Below are 15378 nucleotides of genomic sequence, written 5' to 3' on the forward strand. Positions count from 1 at the left end.
TTGAGGCGGAATTTCTTCACTGCCAATTGCGGATGGAGCCGGTGGTGGCGGGAAAATGAAGACGAGAGACTGCTCTTTCAACCGAACGACTGTGGGGGCCGTCACGCTCCATGGAAAAAGCACTTTTTTACGGAAACAGCTCATTTTTAGCCCACACTGGTGCCAAAAATTTATTTACGGCGAAAATATTGATTTAGAATGCGTATAATTTGGCAAAGTGGTCGAATAATAGTTGGACATTCCGAAAATACAGGTTTCAAGATACTGTCTTTTTCGCCATTTTTTTGGCCTCTAAAACCCATGTTCCCCCTTAAGACGAACTTTCGCTTAAAACGAATGTGAGCCGTGCGACTGTCAAAATATACATTATTGCAATGCCTTAAAATTACATGTATAACGAACGTCTTTGAGCCCTGCCGATCTGTTACAGTGAATGGGCGATGTAAACCCGCCGCCACGATGCAAAATAACGACGACCTCCGACCCCTTTGTGCGTGCGGTCTGTTTTCCCAAGCCTCCTCGGAGGCAAACTATCTGTTTCGAGCTCCTCCACCCTCTCTCCTCTGTCACGCACTGCCCACGAGTGTCTGCATGTGGTTTCCAAGATCGGCCTCCTGCCCGTCCTCGCAACTCGGCTCCCCTCTCCTTGCTCTTTCTTGCAACTCCCACGCTGTCCCGGCACGCGTGCTACGGCGCCCGCTAAAATTAATGTTTTGTTTTATGGCCGTTACTGGCGAAGCAGGCCTCTCCACACTAGTCTCCATGCTTCCTCGCTTCGTTCTAGTCGGGCCCGAGTTGTAATTGAGGATGGCGGATGGGAATGCCGTGGCTGCAGTGGTCACGAAAGGAAAAGAGCTGAACATTGCAACAAAGCCAGCAATTTTGAAGGAAGTGTCTCAAGGTGTTAAAAACTGCAAGTTAGTGAAGAAGTACAATGCGTCTAAATCAACTATCTCGACAATTCTAAAAAGCAAGGAAAAGATCGCCAGCTCTGCAGCTGACTCAACGAACAGAAAGCACCTGCGGAAGGCCGCCTATGTGGACATAGAGGACACGCTGCTTAAGTAGTTTGCTGACACACGGGCTCGCAACATTCCGATAAGTGGACCAATGATGCTATGCAAAGCCAAAAACTTTGCTTTCCTGCTAGATTTTCCCGACTTCTGCCCAGGCAGTGGCTGGCTACATCGATTCAATGTGCGGCATGGGATTGTTTTTAAATTGATTGTCGGCGAGGCAGGTTCGGTAAGTAACCAAGACATTGCCACTTGGCTTGTAAGAAACAGAGCCATTACTGAAAGCTACATGGAGCAGGACTTGTATAGCACAGATGAACCTGCATTATTTTATCAGATGCTGCCGGACAAGATGCACATCATGAAAGGCGACTCGTGCTGGCAGTAAGCACAGTAATGTGCACGTTACAGTACTTGTGCCCTTTGTAATTGGAAAATCAAAGAAGTTGCGTTGCTTTTGGAGCTGTGTACCTGTGCGCTACAGGCACAATACTAAGGCAGGGATGACACGTAATTTATTTGCAGAGTGGCAGGGCAAGTTTGACCGCGACATGCAGAGTTAAGGGAGGTGCGTACCGCTTGTGCTCGACAACTTCTCAGCGCACAACGTGAAAACTTCTCTGACAGCAGTTATGTTACTTTTCCTGCCGCCCAATACCACTTTGAAAGTGCAGCCACTTGATTTAGGCATAATAGGTGCCGCATTGTGGAGCGCTTGCTCATCGCTGTTGACCGCTCTTCCACCAACTTGCCGCTTCGAGTTTCACCGTATTCAGCTGTTGAGATGATGAAGGTAGCTTGGGCGGAAGTGACGGCCGCTTGCGTGCGGAACTGTTTCCGCAAGGCCAGCTTTATCGATGCAGTCCCTGATGCTGAGCCTGATGCTTCTGAAGATGATCGGTCCGGCGGCGATTTGTGGCAGCGCGTCGTCGACTAAGACATGGGGGCTATTGGTTGGGATGACTTTATTTCTGCTGATGAAGACGCTGATATTGTGGAACCGTGCACAAACGAGGGCATCGCTGCAAAGTGCAAGCGGAGAGCGATGCGGAGGAATCAGTTGACGATGAAACTTGGGAGCCAGCACCCATAAACGTGCCTGTAGCAATGGGCTACGTAGAGAGCCTCAGGCAACTTGTCTATGCCAAGGGCCTCGGCGAAGAGGACGCTTCTGCGTTAAATAAACTGTTATTTGATTAGCCACTTTTCTTTTCTCTTCCTTTTTTTTTTTTTTTTTTTTAGCTGTCCACTTACTACGAGCTTCGGGGTATAACGAACAGACGCCGTGTAACGCTCTCAGGTTCATTATAAGCAGGCTCGACTGCACACAAAATTTTGACAGGACCGCACTGTCAGTTTGAATAAGCCAGAAGTTCAAATTAACAAGATTGCAGTGTAAAACCTAATTATAATGGTAGTTCAAGAGGGAGCTCAACTTACTTGTTTATGCCCATTACTTTATAACATTTATGTGCCGTGGGTGACGAACATTGCCCATGGATGCGGGTAAATTGCCGTTGGGTAAACCGAAGCCCACAGCACACCATTAACAGACCTGAACATTTTCTCTAATGCAACTGTCGCTGATAATCCACACGTGCCTGTCACGAGATGCGCAGAAGTAAAAGTGCAACAAGTCTAACAGAATTAAGCGTGCCGGGGGAGAGCTGCAAGTCTCCGATATGATGCGAAATCATTGTACTGTTTGTAGAACTCGGAACGCCACAAATGCACCCGTGTTGTACATTCATGACGTGGCGCCACCTCCTCCCCATTGGCTGCGCAGTCAGCTGCCCAATGACACACGCACTAAGCCACACCTTTAGTCAGCCAGACGGCTGCAACATGACGCAGGCACACATTTAGTCAGCCAGAATCATGGAGCCACCTTGGCGTTGGGGAAGTATGCTCGTCTTGCACCCTGGAGGCCCGGGTTTGATTCCCACCCAGACCGAAATTTGCCACATTTTCTTTTCAAAGCCATTAATTTACTTTGTTTACGAGAACCTCCCCGAGAAATTTTACAGTAATCCAAGCTTTTCTTTCTTCTTTTTTTTTTTTTTTTTTTTGCTCTCTGCGCCATTGGCCATTTTTGGTACCATTGTGGGAGGTGGTGCACAGTGGTAGCCACCCAGGTTGAGCACACTGGCGTGTTGTCTACTCGCACTACCTGCACATGGGCCCATCCTCTTCTTTGCTTGCTTTGGAGGTGATAGGCGAGTTGCTGTCTTTGAGCTGGGGAGGAGGCTCACAAACCTGGTAGAGGTCTGATGGTGGAGCCAGCGCGTGCGGACAATCTGTACGGGTGAACACAGGCGATATGGGACGACAAGGTGTGGAATGACACGACTGTTCAAATGGCAAAAGCAGTTGTGACGGAGTGCTCGAGGCGACATAGTGAGCCAGGACGGCTGCCCGCAAGTCGTCATAGAAGTCGGGGCCGGGGGGTAGCAACCGGAGCCTGGAAAGCAGCCGGAGCCTGGAACCTTGCTGAGAAGGAAGTGGCTGTCCAGCTGGTTGAACCAGATGTCGGCCACGTTGCAGGCCGTCTGTTGCGCTGTGCAAAGTGAGGTTGACCTAGTGTGCGTCCTGTGCAAACTCGCACGAAATCTCACGAAAGTGATTGTATCCCGGAATGAAGCTACAGTGAAACCTCGTTAAACCGTAGTTCTCCGGAGCTCGGAAAAAGTATGTACTAAACGGTAGTACTGTTTAACCGAAATAGCACGAGATCACCCACGTACCTGTCGAAAACAGCACTAAGAGAGAGTGCGATGAAAGGGGGAAGAAACATGCAGTATTTATTCACTTCGCGCGACAAAAGTTTTATTTTCGTTTGATGCCGCGGCGGCCTAGCACGACGACAGCAGCCTCAAACTTACTGAAGCTCCGTGCCAGCTTTTCAGCCAGCCCCCTCTTCTCGGCAAACACTTGCATGGCAGATTCCTTTGGCGTTACGTATTCTCCGTGCACGTGCGCAGTAATGCTGCAGAAGTCCGGGTGCCTTTTTCATTGCCGGGTGCCGCAGTTTGGAATACTTTTAGTTTGGAATAGTTACGTTATCGCGCCCCTGTTCTCGTCGCGACAATTGCAAGGCTGACATAACGCGCAGCTTCTGCCACTGTCGGGCCTGGATCGCCCGTGCTGTCGCTTTCCGTGTCGTCCTCATCACTGTCGCTAGTCAACACTTCGGCAGCAACAGAGGCAACGATGGCAAAAAGTCGAGCCTCGCTGCCGAGCAACTTCTTCGCATTCCTAATGCCATACACCGTAGTCAACAGCAGATCCCTGTTGCGTGCCAGCGCCGACTTCTTCGTGTCACGTGCGATAGCAAGGACGATGTCTAATTTTTCTTCTATGCTGATCACCCGGCGTCTTTTTTATCCGAGCTTCGGCATCACACGAGTCCTCGCCAGCACCACGCCACAACGCTCTCTGCCATGGCGTCGAAATTATGTTGATGTTTATGTGGCTTCACGCGCAAACGCACAGGGCGCTGGGAGGCCGTTGTTCCAATCTCTGAGGCTTGTTGTTCTGCCGGGCCGCCCGATAGAGACGACGCACCGCCGTGTTTGTGCAACAAAAAGTGGAAACACTACGTTGTAACCGATGCGTACGCAATAAACTGGTGCGGTTTATGCGGATACAAAACAAATTATGTTCAATGGCCACTGAGTCGGGGATTTGTCTTTACTACTTTTAAAACGAAACTATTGTTTAAGCGGGTACAGTTTAATGAGGTTTTACTGTACAGTCGAAACCCGCAATAACGAAATCGCCAGGGAAAGCAAAACATTTCGCTTTTGGCTTTTGCGGGAATTTCGTTAGTGCGAGAATGAGGCAGAAAAGACAGGGAAGGGAACTGGCTTGCAAAAAAAAAAATTTAGCCAAAAGTCAGTCAGCTTACTTTGCCGAGCCTTGCCTTGCAGCAATTTTACTGCTCTCGACTCGCACTGCAAGAAGTGGTCCATTGCCACGTCGTCGTCATGCTCACCAAAAAATGATCGAATTACATCGAAGGCATTCAACACATCCCGCGGGTTCGCAGTCCTCTCTTGATTTGGTGTCTGGTGGTCGTCAGCGTCGTCGGCACCTTGGCAAACGCTACTTATGATGACTTCATCAGTCACCTCTTCATGGACGACAACACCTTCATCCACACAAAGGAACTCATCGATGCTGAGACCATCTGGAACACCATCTGTCACGGCAGAAAGTTCATCCCATGCGTGGGCCAGCGATGGCGGCACTGCGCCGTCAGCACTGTCAACTAGTGCACCTTCAGGCGAATCTTCTTGCGATGCCACTGGATCAGCGCATGATGCTTGCCGAGTGGCAATGAAGCCAGCATGATTAAAACAATTAGCTATCACGTCTGGCGACGTCGCAACCCATGCGGCAGCCATCATCTCAAGCACCATGAACATGTCCACTACGGTTGGACGCTTCAACTGGAGGTTCAGCAGCAGACGCTGAATCAGCCTCTCCTTGTAGGCGCACTTGACGCTACGAATGACGCCTTGATCAAGCGGCTGCAGCACGGAAGTGCAGTTCGGTGGAAAAAAAACCAAGCGCAAGTTTCCCAGTTCCACGTCATCGACATGATGGGCACTGCAATTGTCCACAAAAAGGCAGACCGATCTGCCTGCCTTCCGCATGTCCGTATCGAAGGCCTCGAGCCAGCTGCCAAATATGGCCCGGGTCATCCATGCCTTCAGGTTCGCGGTGTACTGTACGGGCAGCCGACGATTTCCCTTGAAGCAGCGGGGCTTCTTCTGCCGATCACAAGTAGTGGCCGTTTATCTGTGCCGTCCATGTTGGTGCACAACAAAATTGTTACACGCTGCTTGCTGTGTTTCCCCCCGCGGCATTCTTGGCCTTTTAAGTCCAGGGTCTTCGATGGCAGCATCTCGTAGAATAAGGCCGTCTCATCTGCGTTGTAAATGTCCAAGGGCTTGTACAGGTCCAATACTTCTTTGTTGGTGAGCAGCCACGACGACGTTGTCAAAGGGTCGACGGCTGCTGCCTCCCCGGAAATGACTTTGGCCACTATGTCGTGGCGGGCTTTGAAACGGCTCAACCAGCCAGGGCTAGCCTTAAAATCAGCATGCCCGAGAATGCATGCGAAGTCCAGCGCTTTCTGCTGAAGAACTCTGCCAGACAGCGGCACTTTGTTGGCACGCTGTTCACAAAACCATGCAAACACCGCCTTGTCAACGTCTGGAAAAGCCGCAACGCTCACCGTTTTGTTTTTCGCACTCACACCATTTCTGAGCGCGCGGAGAATGGAGGCCTTGTTTTTCAGAATTGTCGATATCGAACTGCACGCAATTCCAAATTCTTCGGCGATATCCATTTTCTTCCTGCCCTTTCCAGCTTGGGCAATAATTTCAGCCTTATCCTGCAGTGTGATAAATTTCCTCTTTTTGGCTGGAGGTGGCATCTTAGCAGGCTGTCAAAGCAAATGGTCCGATCGGCACAGAGACACACAAGTGACACACTCTAGCACCAAACGACCATGTGCGGCGGTACACAAAGCCCACTGATACTAAAGCGTCATCCGGGTTATCGGAGCCTTCACGTGTAGTAGATGTCGATTTGGCTGCCACGCACGCAGGCGTTTCGCTCCACATTTAGCACAAGCTGTAATGGCACACGGGATTAAATAAAATGTGCTCACTGCGAGATCGCCTACGGTTCTTGTCTTCTTTTTTTTTTATTTGTATCATTTAAATGCCAATTGCATTTTTGGCCCGGACACTGCGCAGTCACCCGTTGCGATCGTCCCGTTGTGACGGGCAAACGACCACCATCATCATCATCGCTGTCTGTCACGAGAGGTGGTGCGAGGCTTTTTTTATTGTAAACAATGATGGCGGCGGCCACGCAAGTGTGCTGTGGCGGTAGTTAATGCAATTTAAGCGCACAACGAATGCATTTGAGTAGTTTCCGGACACTACTAGTGTTACATGAGTAGATTATTTGCGGACTGTCGTTTCAGAAAATTTCGTTGATGAGGGAATGCTATAGAAAAAAGTTTCGTTGTCGCGAGATAGGAAATGCATTGACTCCTATGGCTGTTCGCCGGGGATCCGGAAATATTTCGTTGCGGCGAGAATTTCGTTCCCTCGGGATTTCGTTACCGCGGGTTTCGACTGTATATATTTTCAAGCTGGCAGCGCATAAATGGGCCAATTACGCCAAGTGTGAGCCGCTACATGCTGGTAGCATGTTTACATTTATCCCGAGGCCAGCTGTCCCGGTGTTTGATTTTGCAAACTTCGGGCAGCTTTGGGTTGCCGTGGGATCCCAGTCCACGTGACTTCCTATCGGGACTGGAACTAGCTGGCTGCCAGCGGGCTGCCAGAACTCCGAAAATCAAAGAGGCCCAGTGCACCTTCTCCTTCTGTTAATGTGTATATTATTGATGTAGTTTAATAAAGTCGGAAGTGAAAACCTGCTTTCAATAATAATTACCGTATCTACTCGCATAATGATCTCACTTTTCGTAAAAGAATTGCCGCAAATTCAGAAGTGCGATCATTACGCTGGTTAAATTTCCCGCGAAAAGAAAATTTTTTTTTCATCCCACATTTGCTGCGGAATGACAACAGGTCAACAAACAGGCGGCTGCTGCTGGAACAGTGCAGGGCACCAAAACAAAAATCGCGGCCGGCGGAGCAAGCCGAACGTGCCGAAGGCAATTTCTTTTTCTTTTCGTGAGTACATTACGCGCATTGAATCAGTTTCTTCCGTGTCAGTAACGAATAATATAGTTAATATTGGCCAGTCTGTGGCAATAATGTAGCCATGTCCACTTTGAGGGGACAGAAACAGAGATTGGCGTGCTTAGCTGCCAGTGACATAGAAACACATGGCGGGTATGCTGCGGAAACTGTGGCATTTGTCTTCACTACTATCCTAATAGGGCACGTTTCCGTTAAGGGTGGGCGAATATCTTAGCTGTGTTACAAGCGTCGGCAAATGAATAGGGTACACTTCTAACGTATTGGTGTAAACGTGCCTACTGTCGTTGCCGCTCGCGATTTGTTGCGTGCCCACGAGTGCAGACGAGAAGAATCAAAAGGCGCCTTTTTTGTTGTTGTTGTTCACAACCATTATAAAGCCTACAAATAATAAAGCCTAGGCAAGTTTGGTTGTAGCCTTTTTTTCATGGAAGTGTGGAAAGTGATGAAAGGAATAAAATGGAGCATCTGCTTAATGTTTGGTGCGTGCAAACCGCTTGGTATGTCTTGAAGAGTCGTTTGCACAGCATTCGATAGCATTCGACAGATGGTAAGCACGATCATAGTTAGCTAGACTTGGTACACGGCATATCGCTGCAGCAAGTTCGGGGTGCGATCATTACATGGGAAAACACAAAAATCTAGTACTGACGACAAAATTCAGGGGTGCAATCATTACGCGACTGCAATCATTACGCTAGTAAATATGGTACATACTTGTTGAAGAAGCCAACTATCGTCTGATCAGACTCCTACGCAACCGTCCATGTAGGAATTTGGCCACCCTGCTTATTAGTGTCGTAGCCATCCAGTCTTGCTAATTTCGACTAGTTTTGGACACTCAACTAGCCTTTAACCACGCGAAACTAAAGGTCAGACCACACTCATGCTTGCCAGCATGCTCTCACTCCTGGTCGCTCCTGGTTAAGACGCCGTGGCAGACATCACTTTGAAATCGGCCATTGATAGCACTTCAAAAATGTGCAAGTTGGATGTGGCTACTATCCGTAGGCCAAGCAGGTGCAGGACAAAGCCAGTCCGCTCCACATAGCACAGGCAGACAGGAGCATATGAGCACGAGCGAGCACTTTAGCCCTGTCGTGCACAAAGCAAACGCTGCAGTTACATGTAGCTGCGGTCTGCTATGTAGCATAGATGCCGCAGGGTGCCACCATGAGTCCACTGGCTGAGCGCACTGCAGCTCGCTGAGGACAACCGCATTTGGCCATCGTAGGCACCAAAATCGGAAATGCAGTGAAAGGTCGTTAATTCACATTCTGCGGAGATGCTACGAAAATTCGAATTATACATAATTCCAAATAATGAAAGTAAAAAACTGTGCGGTTAAGGCGCGTATATAGTCCGACATAGCGCAAGTGTGCGTACACGCTATGTCACGTTGGTGAGAACAATAACGTCTATAGTTCGAAGCACTGGCGCAGCCAATGTAACCAGACGCGGCCAATGCGGTCTGACGTGCCCAACGTTGAGATAGCTCTTGCTTCGTTCGCGCGTTCGTCGTGCCAACCCACAATGCATGGTGCGGAGAAAAAAAGGTACCACGTCGCTTCGTTGACGGTCGCAGACAGCTGTTCAAAGCGGCGCGCAGGTTGGGGATCATTCTGCGCATGCTTGAAGAGAGCAGCGCTCAGGTACAGCGCGTGCATCCAGAATGAATGGTATTTCGGCTAATGCTGCGCAGCGCAGCGCAAGCGGTGTAGCGTGACTGACCGCCAGCAACGAGCACCAAAAACGTCAAACTATAAGTGCGGCTTTATGCCACCGACGCTCACTGCAGGAACAAGAGTTGCGCTCTAATATGCACTCACGAAATGCACCACGACCTGCTGCAACGTTGGTCTCCGTTGTACTTTCGTATCTGCACCGGTTGCACACTGCAGAGTCCCACTATACATATAGGTGGCGTCCAAACACATATCGAAGCGACGCTTTCCTTTGAGCAATAGCCACAAATATCAAAAGTTATGCTTTTTTGGTACTGCGAGCGCCGATACACGTCACTGGCACCATTTTTTTTTTTTAAGACATTACCTGGTGCCACTTTTCGGCGGGACACCTCATAGAGAAAGAGCATAGCCTCCAAGATTTAAAATGAAAAAAGAGAGGAAAAAGGCAAAAAAAAAACGCGCAGCACTGTGTTGGCATTTTTATCTTAAGGGGAGACTCTCCTCGAAACAACTTTTTCTTTATTACTTGTACTAAAGGTTTCCAAATTCAGCCAATTATAGAGTTTTCTATGCACATTTTAAATATGTCATTACTTTTTGTGTAGCTGTTATAGTTTTTGAGTTATGTGATGTACAATGGCAAAATATACTCATCTTTGTGGACACTTTATTATGTACTAAATTTTTACAATAAGCATCGTGATGTAGTTTGTTTAGCTCTTTGTAGATCACAAAGGGCCAATATCTAGCCAAACAGCGTGTACAATTACTGAAACTATGCAACAAGATTAGAGCATTTCAACTAATCTTTTTTCTCGATTCTCTGAAATCCAACCTTGTACTTTTGTAACTACTGCTTGGAGATATTGTAGTTTCAAGTAGGTATCAGTACTGTACAAATCTTCAGGAGTATGTATGCCAAATTTCATTAGTATAAGAATATTATTAATGTACAAGGTTATTTTTATGCGATTGTGGAAAAATTTAGTTGAAGTGTTTTTTTTTTCATAATTGCAGTAATTGTAGATGCTGTTTGCATAGATATCGGAACTCAGCAATCTACAAAGAGCTAAATAAGCTACAGCAGAAAGCTTTTCACGAAAATTTATTACACAATAAAGGGCCCACAGAATCACTATTTTGCCATTGTGTAGCACATAACTAAAGTACTATAGTGGCTACACAGAAACGAATGACATATTTGAAATCTGCTTGTAATGCTCCATGAGTGCGTGTATTTTCATATCTCTAGTACAAATTATTTTAGGAATGTTTTTTCAAGGAACATCTCCCCCCCCTTAAAGGTCTTAAGAGAAGGAGAGAACCAACCTGCAACAGAGGCGTTGGCCATGCCTGGCCTGGCACAAACGCGTCTCTCTCAAGTCGGGCTTAAGCAAAGGGCCGCAGATAGAAAGAGCAAAGCTGCAGGCCCACACAGCGATGCCAATGTCTCCAACGTGATCTCGCGCACTAGCCCTCTCCCCATGCATGTGGTGCGGAGTTTGAATTACCGGTAGCGGTGTGGATTTTAGTGTGAATTAGCGGGATGCATTAGATATTGCTTTCAATACATTTGTTGAACGGACTGCGGCGGCTACTTCGAATTGTCCTAAATTTCAAATTAACAAGTTATGAATTAACGAGCTTTTACTGTAGTGGCATCTGCGTGACCATCCAAAATCAAATTTGAATTGTGCACCACGGTGATGATCAGTAGGGGAAGCGTGGGCACATCCCGCTTCACTGTAGCCTTTGCAGTTCAAATCATTGGAGTGGAAGTACCGTAAACGGTATGTTTGATTACCAATAACTCCGCTTCTGCTGAATGCATTGAAGAACTTTTTGTGGCAAATTATTTCTCAAATAGTCTACTTTGACCTCATATGTTTTTCTCATCTTTGGTAAAAAGGGGTTCAAGACCCCTTTAATAGTGGGCAAGTTTTTACCAGTTGAGGGCATTAAACGTAGCAGCCTGGTGCTCACTTTTACCCTTTATATTATAATTTCAGCACCAGTAGATCTGTAATGTTCTGTCAGGTTGTGCCCATTTTGTCATCATTAACAACTTCGTTAGGGAATGGGCATGGGTGTCAGGCACAGGAAATCCATTGGCTTCCTGCTCCGACCACAGTGTTTAGTTCTGACTGCGTCATTCTTGTTACCAGTGCTGATCACATAATGTGGAAATGGCTTTCTGATTACTTACGGTGCCGATTAAAATGTATTTGCGTGCTCGTGTACAGCAGTGTTGCAAGTGGCCAAACGATCGCTCACCTGCTGTTTGATGCCTGGCATGGAAAGAAAACTTGCAGTACTCGCCTATTCTTCTGTGTTTAACTTTGCTACTAAGGAAAATCAAGTTGCTCGAGTATGTCAGTCGCGCTGGCGTGGTGAGGACCTAGCGCTGACTTGCGTGCTTATTGAAGTTCAACACTCCGCGATATTTTTTGCCAGTAGTGGCAGTAATGCTGTGTTGTTGCTGGAGGTGGTGTTAGCCTGCAGTCATTGCCAGCAACATAGGTTGATGGTTACCCGCCGTGGTTGCTCAGTGGCTATGGTGTTGGGCTGCTGAGCACGAGGTCGCGGGATCGAATCCCGGCCACGGCGGCCGCATTTCGATGGGGGGGGAAATGCGAAAACACCCGTGTACTTAGATTTAGGTGCACGTTAAAGAACACCAGGTGGTCGAAATTTCCGGGGCCCTCCACTACGGCGTGCCTCATAATCAGCAAGTGGTTTTGGCACGTAAAACCCAATAATTTTTAGGTTGACGGCCGTTGTGGCAATTGACTGTCCAATGCTGGTGCTAGAGCTTGCTGTGCTTGCCTTGTGGAAAGGTGTGCATGAGGAACAATCTTAACACAGACGCTCCTTGTGCAGCTCAGGCGGATCAAGCTCGCATAGTCTCATCCCGCACCTTCATCTCTGTCGCAGTTCAACTCTAAATAGATAGTGCTAAGTGAACCCTAGCCTCTCACTGGAACATTGCTGGAGCAGCTGGCAGCGGCTGATGCCTGTTTGCTCCCAATTTAGAAGGCATTCAAGCCACAGTGCGCCTATGGCGGCCTCTGGTGTGCATTGTGCAGACTTCTTGCTGTAAAAAGTCTATAGTAGTAATACTTGTTGGTTCTCAGAGTGCCAGTTACTTCTGGGTTAGTTGATAAAGGATTGTAATTATATACAGTCGAACCTCGATATATCGAACAGCGCGATGATCGCAAAATAGTTCGATATAGCCAGAATTCGATATATAAAATCACGTAGAAAACGCGTCAAAAACTAGCGCAAATCAATCAATGAACCAATCGTGGCCCAATAGATACTCACATGAAGCTTCAAACAAAGTATTTATTTAGTTCGCTGAAAGTACTGAAGCAGCGTAGCCGGCTTCATATTGGCAACCGCGTGCTTGACCACGGCGTCCTCAACATAGTCCAAACGGTCCACAATAGACAGTCCAGTGCCTTCTATTGCGCCGCAGTAGCGGCGTACAACGGCCAAAGCAGCTACAGCCTCAGTTGCAGTCGGGAGCGGGGCAACATCAGCGCTTGCTGGATCAGCCTCGGCAGCGTCTTCGTTTGGCCGCTCAGCAGTCACTTCTGCCGCGATCTCCACGTCTGTTAACTCCGCCACTGTTCCGGTGCAGTCGTCACCGCCAACGAAGTCCGCAATGCACATGATGTGTGGCTCAGCACCGACAAAGCGCTCCAACTGGCTCCACGGCCGCCTCGATCACGCGCGCACGGCGGAGGCAAGCCTCTCCGTGCGCGCGTGATCGAGGCGGCTTGCCCCGCCGTGCGCGCATAGGTGCGCGCGTGATCGCGGCGGCCGTGCTGGCTCCAAGCCGCCGCGTGTGTACGCCGCTACGTTCAAATGGCGCCCTCGGCGCAACCGATGTGGGCAGCTGTCGTACGCAGCAGTCTGGAACGCCGATCGCGCCGCTATCTTCGAGGTGTTGCGGGAAAGCTCGCCTCATGTCAACAGAGCGCACTTGGTCTGGGGCGGCGGAGTTCGATATACCCATTTTACATCCGGCCCCGTTCGAAATAAAGAATTAAAAATGCATGCGATTTTTCATGTGATATAGAAATTGTTCGATATACGCAATAATTCGATATATCCGTGTTCGATATATCGAGGTTTGACTGTATGTATACATATATATATTATCATAAGAAGCCAACAAACAATAACACTAAGGACAACATAGAGGAAATTACTTGTACTTACTAATTGAATTAAAGAAATTATAAATTACAGTTGCCGACCGTTTATTCGGACCTCACGGGGGCTGCGGAAATGTCCGAATAAACAGGTGTCCGAAAAAGCAGATGAAGAAAAAAAAATGACATTCTTTATTTCCACGCACTTATTCAATCTCGGCAATAGGCTTGATGAAATCATGAATGCGTCGTTGCACGCTGTTCCGTTTACGCGCAATCAGATAAACCTGAATCTCTGAGAGGGTCCAACGGTCACTATAGGCAGCTGAAAGCACAGTCGCTGCTTGCACACGCTCCGCATGCGACGGCAGTGTGGCACATGGTGCGTCATCTTCAGACTCTGAGTCATCGTCCGGCGGTGCAGCAGAAACCTGACGAATGATCTCGCCGTCGTCGAGTTCTGCGCATGTCAGTACAGCAGTGTCAGCACCTGTGAAACTGTCAAATGAGACGGTGTCCGGAATTGCAATGCAACCACCGCGCAGGTCTCGGCAGAACACTTTCGACGTCAGTAGGGAGCACATTGGAAGGCGACAAATCCTAGGCCTCCCGGCACCCGCTTGCCGGCATTCCCCAGCGCAGTCTGCACGGGCACTGTCGGCGCCATTAGACACCTGACGTGATGTTTCCGTATGCCGCATTGGATCACCGCAACCTCGACACAGCACACAAAGCAAACACCACCATGCCGCCACGCCGACACCAGTCGCACAAACGAAAAACGTGGCCTGCTCGCAGCGTCGTGCACGAAGAAGCAAATCAGCTGCTGGATTGTCTTGACATGGCTTACTAAGCTGAGACCGGAACTGCTGTAGCCACTCTATTGAACCAGGCCGAAACGATGATGATGAACGGGAATTTGCAGTAGAGCCGCTTCGTGGGGCAGCAAGGAGGCTCCGGAGCGTTCAAAACAAAAATGGCATTCAGCAAGTCAAACCATGCACCGCTCAGAGCCTGTGCATGGTGCTCTTGATCGAGTTGGCTCAAGGAGTGTCCGAAAAATCAGACGAGAGGTTGCAAGGTGTCCGAACTTTCGGCATTTGTTATACATTAAGGTCTATGGTGAGAATGGCGGTGCCGCGAAGCAGACCGAATAATCGAGCATGTCCGAATTTTTGGAGTCCGAAAAATCAGTCAGCGACTGTAATGGAAATGAAAGCGGATGAAAAAACAAAGGTGGGGAATGATCCAACATCTTCGCATTACATGTGCGATGCTCTACCAGTTGAGCTACAGCAGCGCAGTACTCCCATGCACTTTCTTGGGTATTTATGTTTTACTACTAGAACTAGCCCTGGGTGTGTTAGCCAGCGCCACCACTCACAAACCTCGGCGGCGGATGTGGAACATCCTTTCTGCCGTAGGTGTCAAGAGTACGTGATCTTTTTTTGGGTGAAAGCAACTGGTCAATAAACCCACATGTACTACCTGAAGGCGTCAATGTTGTCGGATTCGAGACCCTCGTTATGTAATGAATGAAAAGAAAGGGGTTAACTGAGGGGCCCGTTTTTTAATAATCATATCGTAAGAAGCCGACAAACAATGACACCAAGAACAGCATAGGGGAAATTACTTGTACTTACTACTTGAATTAATGAAATTATAAATTAATGGAAATGAAAGTGGATGAAAAAACAACTTGCCGCAGGTGGGGAACAATCTTGCGTCTTCGCACTATGCATGTGATGCTCTACCAATTGAGCTA

At 48.3% G+C, this 15378-nt stretch overlaps 2 protein-coding genes across 5 annotated transcripts in view; one reads left to right on the forward strand and one right to left on the reverse strand.

The window, feature by feature from the left end:
* Positions 1-15378, forward strand: part of Rab14 (RAS oncogene family member Rab14) — a 61250-nt gene that overhangs the window by 41914 nt on the left and 3958 nt on the right. The window lies entirely within an intron of this gene.
* Positions 5731-6459, reverse strand: LOC140219027 (tigger transposable element-derived protein 6-like). The gene has a single exon (XM_072288877.1). It carries the CDS (start codon positions 6457-6459, stop codon positions 5731-5733), a length of 729 nt encoding a protein of 242 aa, XP_072144978.1.

The sequence above is a fragment of the Dermacentor andersoni genome, chromosome 1 (genome assembly GCF_023375885.2).
Source record: "Dermacentor andersoni chromosome 1, qqDerAnde1_hic_scaffold, whole genome shotgun sequence".
Lineage (NCBI taxonomy): Eukaryota > Metazoa > Arthropoda > Arachnida > Ixodida > Ixodidae > Dermacentor > Dermacentor andersoni.

Bases quoted from the DNA above. Each gene is read 5' to 3' on its own strand.
- LOC140219027 (XM_072288877.1), bottom strand. From the start codon at position 6,459: ATGCCACCTCCAGCCAAAAAGAGGAAATTTATCACACTGCAGGATAAG.